This window comes from Dreissena polymorpha, chromosome 2 (assembly GCF_020536995.1).
Source record: "Dreissena polymorpha isolate Duluth1 chromosome 2, UMN_Dpol_1.0, whole genome shotgun sequence".
NCBI lineage: Eukaryota > Metazoa > Mollusca > Bivalvia > Myida > Dreissenidae > Dreissena > Dreissena polymorpha.
In genome coordinates, this window is record NC_068356.1 from 8,893,028 (window position 1) to 8,901,231 (window position 8,204).

An 8,204-nucleotide genomic window follows, 5' to 3' on the forward strand; every position below is an offset into this window, starting at 1 on the left:
GGTGCATAAAATATGCAAACAAAAAATTGGGGTGCGAAAAAAAATAAGAAAAAAAATGATTACGAAAAACAAATTGGGTACGAAAAAAAATTGGTTACGAAAAAAAATGTTGGGTAGGAAAAATATATGGGTACGAAAAAAAATGGGTACATAAAAATTTGGGTGAGAATAATAATGTGGGTACGACAAAAATATGTCCAAAAAAATTGGGGTACGAAAAAAAAATTGGGTAGGAAAAAAATAATGGGTACGACAAAAAATGGGTACGAAAACATAATTGGGAACGAACAAAAATTTGGGTACGAAAAAAAATTTGGGTACAAAAACAATTGGGTACGAAAACAAATTTGTGTACGGAAAAATTTTGGTACGAAAACAATTTGGGTACGAAAAAAATTGGGTACGAAAAAAAATTAGAGTACGAAAAAAAAATGGGTAAGAAAATAAATTGGGTACGAAAAAAAAGTTTGGGTACGAAAAAAAAGGTTGGGTACGAAACAAAAAATTGGATATGAAAAGAAATTGCGTACGAAAATTTTTGGGTACGAAAAAAATTTGGGATTACGGGGAACAAGTACTCGTGGACCTCTCGATAAATTTGAACGAGGACGGGAACCAAGCTTCCTTTACCTTTATCAATGGCCCTGGGGTGGGTAATGTGGACATGGATGGTCGAGATGGACCGTGTTGTCATAAGAGATGTTCAGTATTAAATTTAAGTCAATTGGTGAATAAATGAAGAAGTTAGGTTAAAACAAGAGTTTGGATGGGTGTGGTCGGACACAATCTTCTCCTACACTATTTGCACTAGAACCTTGAAACTTACACACATGGTAGCTGTGAGCATATGTGCGACGGTGCACTATTTGGAATTTTGATCTGACCCCTGGGTCAAAAGTTATTATCATGTGCGTCGCATGTGGTTAGTAAAATGATTTGTTATTACCTATTTTACCTATTTATTTACCCATAACTTTTGACCCAGGGGTCAAATCAAAAATCCAAATAGTGCACCGCCGCACATAAGCTCACAGCTACCATGTATGTAAGTTTCAAGGTTCTAGTGCTAATAGTGTAGATGGAGATAGTGTCCAGGACAGACGGACAGAAAGTGGAGATCAATACAATATCCCCACGCTTTTAAAAGCGTGGGTACAATAACATATTAATTCCAACAAAAACATTTTAACTGGAATGGGTACGTTATGATTCATGTTTTATCAATTCATATTCCTGAGCGCAGTTTTATTTTGTAATTTACCTTTTTGATCTAACGTTTATTCCGAGTTCACTTGTACAAGATCAGGTCATGCATTTCGGTCTGTCGATTCAATCAATACAATGGAATGACTCGTAAATTTCGAAATGAAGTGGAATGTGGTTTCAACAGCGAGGCTTAGATGGACGGCACACAGACCAACATCAAGAATGTTTTCTCCAAAATGGGACATAAAAAGGTTAAAGGGATATTTTCACGGTTTGGTAAATTGACAATATTGAAAAAAGTTGTTTCAGATTCGCAATTTTTCGGTTGGGTTATGATATTTGTGAGGAAACAGTATTACTGAACATTTGGTCTAATATAGCCATTATATGCATCTTTTGACGATTTAAAAACCTAAAAATTATAAAGCGTTGCAACGCGAAACGATTGAATAATTTGGTGAATTCTGTTATTGTCGTTTAAATTTGTGAAACTACGAAGATTGCTTATATCACGTATAAAAAACGCTTCTTATGTAAGCTTGGCATGATAGCTCAGTTGGCTTTTGCGTTTTTACTTCAGGATTCTGGGGGTCACTAGTTCGAGCCCTGCTGCGGGCTTATTTTTTTCCTTTATTACATTTTATTTTTGATTTTTTAATGGTGCTTTAAAATTTAATGTTTACATTTATCAATATAAAGCATTTAATGACAAACTTCGAAACGTGCCAAAATCTGTGAAAAGGCCCCTTTAAATGGTATTAAATTGCAATGGCATACTATTACTGCTTGATGAAAACGACCATCAAGCGATCATTTAAGCTTAGTTTGTTGAATGTATGTATCATACATTGTGAGAAGAATTAGATAAATTGTTGATTGTGTTATTCAACGGCAAGACAAAAATAAATATATAACTATTGACGTGACGAATATATTTATAACACAGACACAACCGTTCAATAGCAACCTATGTGTATTTGATGGGTAACGATGTCATGTCACATAAACCTTAAAAAAGACAAAATGTCTGGCATTTCGAGAAATTAGCTTCCACTTCAACCCCCAAACGTGTTAGGCAAGATTTAGGAAGCACATTTTGTTTGCATTGTTTTTTTAAAGCTTCAAATGTGTTAGTTTTATTAGCTAGGCTGTTTTCGGAGTAAAACCGAGGTATTGTCATAATCACCTCGTCGTCCGCAGTCCGCCGTACGCGTCGTGCTAAAACCTTAACATTTTATTACGGTTTTGAACATTGGCTCTTAAATCAAAGTGATTCAACCTTCAACTTTGAAACTTCATATGTAGCTGCACCTTGATGAGTTCTACATGAAACACCCATTTTTGGGTCACTAGGTAAAAGGTCAAGGTCACTGTGACCTTTAAAAAATATATTCTGACAAGCTTTTTTTAATTCAAAAAATGCACCCGCAGACGAATCCTCCTTGGAAACACTCGTAGAAATATATATATATATGGGCCGTGTCGCGGCAAAACCTGTATTCGTGACAAAATTTGACATTTTTTGTTTTCTATGGATTGATAAAGACTGTTCTGTGCTTGTTATTATGATACCAAATTTATAGATATGGCCCCATTACTTACAGAGAAATTTTTATTTTAGTAACAGCACTGCAGAGGTGTTTTGACGTTAACAACGTTAACAACGTTTTCAAGTAAACCGCATTCAGATGTATGTTACATCAAAATCCACACTTATAAACAAGACATGATATAACATTTAAGAACACATTTATTTTGTTAAAAATATATTATCAGGTATCTATTTGTTCTAAAAATAGTTGTGATTAACATTAAACTGTAAACTAACATACGTTGCTTAGCAACAAAGTCCACTTATATCTACATCGACCAGCAAACCATACAGTTTAAATCATTTTTTTCTAAACTAATCTCACATATTTTCACAACATATCATTTAGTTTTTCATAGGAATGCACGCATCAAAACAAACATTATCAATTACACCATTAATACATAAACCAACAATATCCAATAATAAAAATAATAAAATAATTTCATTGTGTTGAAATGTTAGATTTTTATTTCCCAAAAGTGCTGTTTCTTAAAATTAAGAGTCGAGTAATCTTTAATAATTTTTATAATTATTCTTAGCATGTTCACAATTTATTTATCGTACAGCTTATATTGTATGCATAATTCTTCGTTTGCCATGAATTCTATAGAAACGAGCAGAAGTGAATACAAATATTTCATTTGATATGAAAAAGTGTTATTTAAATGTGTTATAAATAAACCAATGTATTCAAACAGACATTGAAGGATATTCAAAAAGTACTGAAGAATAAGTTTCAAGTTATTTGTCATTCGCCTGTAAATATTGACATTATAATGTGTGTAATATTTCGCCGAAGATGCGATAGATGCGACGACATAACTATAGTGATGTTTCTGGGCATGGGCAAGTAGCATCCTTGTTAGCATCGCTGAGATATGGCCTGACAACTTTGTACAAGTACTCCTGTCTGTTTCGGCTGAGTCCTTTGGCCTCTACAATCTGCGGTTGTTGGTATGGAATATGGACGCCATCCATAGTCACTGTAACCTTGACCTCTGGACATCCGACTCTCGTGCGCATTGTGACCACACCTGGCTCCTCCGTCGTCATGCGGAAGTACTGATATTGTCTGAAAATGAAAATAAATACTATTTTGGCAAACATTTTAATACGTTTGGATATGACACAAAATTATGATGCATTTGCGAATAATATTCATTTGCATTGGTAACTATAATTGAAGACAATGTGCATGGTTATGTCCGAGTTTTGTTTTTCTTTCGCTTTGTATTGCACTTTAGGAATTTTACACTTTTCGTTAAACATCAGTATAAAACCGTTATACAGAAAAAAAATATTAACAATTCTACTCAGTGGTGTGAACATTTTCAACCAATTATCATAGGCCTACGTTAGTAAATACCTTATCGCTGGTACAGGACAAAACAGTCGGGACAAAAACCCTTTCCAATCCCGCCAGTTCCATGCCGGATACCTCACTGCTTCATTGGATGCTGAGGACATATTCACCATCTGGGTCAATGAGTCTATTGTCTCAATGTTCGACCTCCTGAATTTCAATGATCGGATTGCTAGTATTGTCAGGAGAAGAAATGTAAACTCGATCTTATTCTACATGCTAAATAAATAAAACACTCCATGCAAGGAAAATTTACCTTTTTTTTAAATTCTTACACATACAACAAAGGCGGCTTTTAGGTACCTGTAAAGTTTCTTTAAATGCCCAAATCCACTGTCAACCAGACACCTGGCATGTCCTGGTATTTGCATGTGGTATTCTATCACGTCATGTCTGCCGGTCATCACACGCCATGTGAAATAGCCAATGAGGTAGCGGTTCTTGTTCTGACCTGTAAAATATTGCAGACCATATGTTTACATTCTAAAAAAACATACTAAAACGTTTCTATATTTTTTTCTTGGTTATTAAGGTAACGTTACACATTTTGTTACGCCTACTTTAAAAGAAAAATCAAACAATTATTACCATATACTATATAGTCATAGATATAAATAATGTTAAATTGTTATGAACTCAATATTTACTCATATGTTTGAAATATTTATTCAAATATAACTAAATGAATCATATGATTGATTACCACTGGATAATTTTACAAAATAATACCTGGACAATTATCCGCATGGATGGAGCATGTCGATTCACCACGCCCGTGGGTGTCTAGCACCATATCCAGCATCGAGATGACAGCATTGGGTCCGTGTGTTTGGGTACCATCTATGCCCATAGTTTCACTTTCATCAATAAAAAAATTGAGCTGTTTAGGCAGTCCATCTATCCGTACACCAAAAATCTGTACTTTGCGAAGGGACATGAAATAAATTGGCCCCATTTGCCGCGAGAAGTGAGGAATGGATACATTTTGACTAAAATCAAAAGTATAGTGGTTTGTTCTTTTATCAGAACTTAATATGCATGTTTCCTTGGCACGCTTTACACAGTCATTATAAAGTTCTCTTTCTTTTTGGGCATTTATTACATGTTGTTTGAAGTTTTCGGCATCCTCTAACTTTTCACTCTCTTCTATTGCCTTCATAATGTTCTTTCTATGGCCTTCACATGTTGCGCATACATCATCCCTAGGCGAAGCTATTCTAATGTGACACAGACAGCTTTTCCAAATTTCACAGAAAGCAGTTCGCTGCAAAGATCTAACCCCAGCCTCGCGACAACTTTCTATATACTCTTTATGAATGGTTAGTTTTGTTTTGCCACTGTCAAGATAAATTGGAGGAGTATTGTCGCTTCCTCTGGGAGCTGCTGGTTGGGGGATACCATACGTGTCCGCATAATTTTGCAAAAATTCAACCACGCGTTTTACATCATCATAAATGACGGCTTGTGATGGTTTCTTTCCTACGTTTCCATGCTTTCTTGGCAATGGACCATTCTGCTTATAATGGTCTACAAGATTTTCTAAAGCTGATCTACCAATGTCATTAACCAGCATAAACGTTTTCTTGCAAACTGGCTTTTGGAATGCATTGTATGAAACCATCGAACGTTTCCTTGGCTTCCCTCGTTTTGTAGTCAGGCCATTTCCACACTTAAGATTACTCATGACAATAATATCCTTCTCTTCCTTTGTCAATTCTCTCATGTTCAATATATGATGGTATACCTGGCCAATTTCAAAATTAACAGTACACTTACCCTTGCAACCACATCCGATCTCGAGAAACTGCCTGACAGTTGCATAGTCAGCGTCCATGTCACCACTGGCGCATGCACCACTGACAATGTATGTATCGTCCACATCACTTTCATACTCATCACTGTTGTTACATGCAATGTCATGTTGGTGAATGAAATTTCTGGCTCTACAATCAACACTATTTGCTGCTGAACTGTTTTCGTCCTCACTAAATGAATGATCATTTGGGGAATTTATATAAGTCCCATCATCGGAATTTGAGCTCACCTGAGATGCCGATGGAGTTCGCCCAAAGTGGTCGGACAATAAATAGTCCAGTTCCTGGAAACGTATATAGTCTATGCCAATTATTCAAACATTAAATAATCGATACGTGTTTCTATACGCGAAATTACAGAAATTTGTTTTTGCACTCATTAAAAAAAAGTAGACAATGTAGATCTATATGTGCGATATGCAAGCTATTTCCTACCGAAACAAGGATAATAAGTGACAAAAATATTCCAAACTTCTATGCAATATTCTTTCCTGCATATTAATCTATTTAAATCTATTAAGAAGTTGGATAAATAATAATTTAGAGACTATGGTCGAGTTTATAATAAAAATCGAAAACAAAAACTAACAAATATCAAATACTATTTTGCTTTGAATTATAAAAACTGTTTAGCCTTCAGGATCGGCACAACAAATTAGAATCGATCGGAAAAAAAAATTTGTTGTAACCCCATGGTTCCAATAAAAGGTTGGGATAAACTCTTACAACGATTCATGTACAAATAAAAATAACAAACTTTTAGTCTGATAAGTTATACCGTAAATAAATTTTCGTTCACTGAATATCTTAACAACGTTTAAACTGGTGGTTAATTTGAAAACACGTCTAGTTCGCTATATTCTATTAAATATTTAGATCAAACCAATTTTGCAAAATAGCCAATTTTAATAAAATATACTACTTACTTCTATTTCATTATCCATATCACATCATTTCATATTTAACACAAATATAAAACTGTCCAAAACAGCTACACAGATCCACATGTTGCAGTGATGACGAAATCGCGCAAATTAAATAAAATGTTGACGTCACTTTACAGAGAATTTACCAACGTCATAACTGATGTCACGAATACAGGTTTTGCCGCGACACGGCCCATATATATATATATATATATATATATATATATATATATAAAAGGTCGTTAAACATAATAATCCTGAATAGGTCAATTATTATGTTGATGTTAATGTGTTTGTGCCAACTGCGTTTCGCGATTGTTGATAAATGTTGACGGAATAATATGCCTTGCAGAGATTACGTCACGATTACGTCAATGTTTCTTTGATAATGCATTCCTAAAACAGGGTTCCTTCGAACGCAATGAACACAAGGAGCGCGTCATAAGTTATCATATGTTTAATTCATCATTTGATTTCAGTACATATCATAACACGGATCGAATAGCTGATCAAATTCATTGCCAAAGTGATGATTTAATTGCAAATCATGACATATCTGTTTGTTTGTTAGCGACTAAATAAAGATATCGAAGAACTATATTTCTCGGAATGATTGGGCAAGGCACAATGCAAAAAAAAATGTTTTTTTTCTTTTGATAGGTGTTTGAATCTGGATCTAAGATTTTTGTAGGATTGGGTGGTAAATACAAGATTAGATCAAATGGATGCTTTTGCAGAGGGTCGTGTTATCACGCTGCTTTCTAATTACTACTCTCGATCTAAATGACATTTCGGAAAAATTAGTTTGTGTGTATAAGTTCCCTCGTAAAAATGAATCGTTTGATAAATGCATAAAAGTTAAAAATGAATTAATTTTAAATATATATTTGAACTTAAATTGCTAAGCAGACACGCAAATCAAACAACAACAACGTTTAATATGTATTTCTTTACTTATTAAAAACAACTAATCACAAGTAGGTTTAGAGATTTCATTCCAGTCAGATGCCATCTTAGTCGGAAAAACATATCTCGCATTAAGTCTTGGGTTTCTTGTTATATGAGTCGCGTTCTGAGAAAACTGGGCATAATGCACGTGCGTAAAGTGTCGTCCCAGGTTTGCATGTGCAGTCCGCACAGGCTAATCATGGACGACACTTTCCGCCTAAACTTGATTTTCGGTAAGGAGGGACTTCCTTGAAACTAAAAATACCATAAAAACGGAAAGTGTCGTTCCTGACAAGCCTGTGGGGACTGAACAGGCTAATCTAGGACGACGCTTTACGCACATGCATTAAGTC

At 34.8% G+C, this 8,204-nt stretch overlaps 1 protein-coding gene across 1 annotated transcript; it reads right to left on the reverse strand.

The window, feature by feature from the left end:
* Positions 1-2,868: 2,868 nt before the first annotated feature.
* Positions 2,869-6,245, reverse strand: LOC127865808 (uncharacterized). Its single transcript, XM_052405825.1, has 4 exons — positions 4,893-6,245; positions 4,467-4,614; positions 4,167-4,313; positions 2,869-3,872 (listed from the first exon to the last, which is right to left on the reverse strand). The coding sequence occupies exons 1-4, from the start codon at positions 5,995-5,997 to the stop codon at positions 3,623-3,625; spliced, it is 1,650 nt and encodes a 549-aa protein (XP_052261785.1). The 5' UTR covers positions 5,998-6,245; the 3' UTR covers positions 2,869-3,622.
* Positions 6,246-8,204: the final 1,959 nt, after the last annotated feature.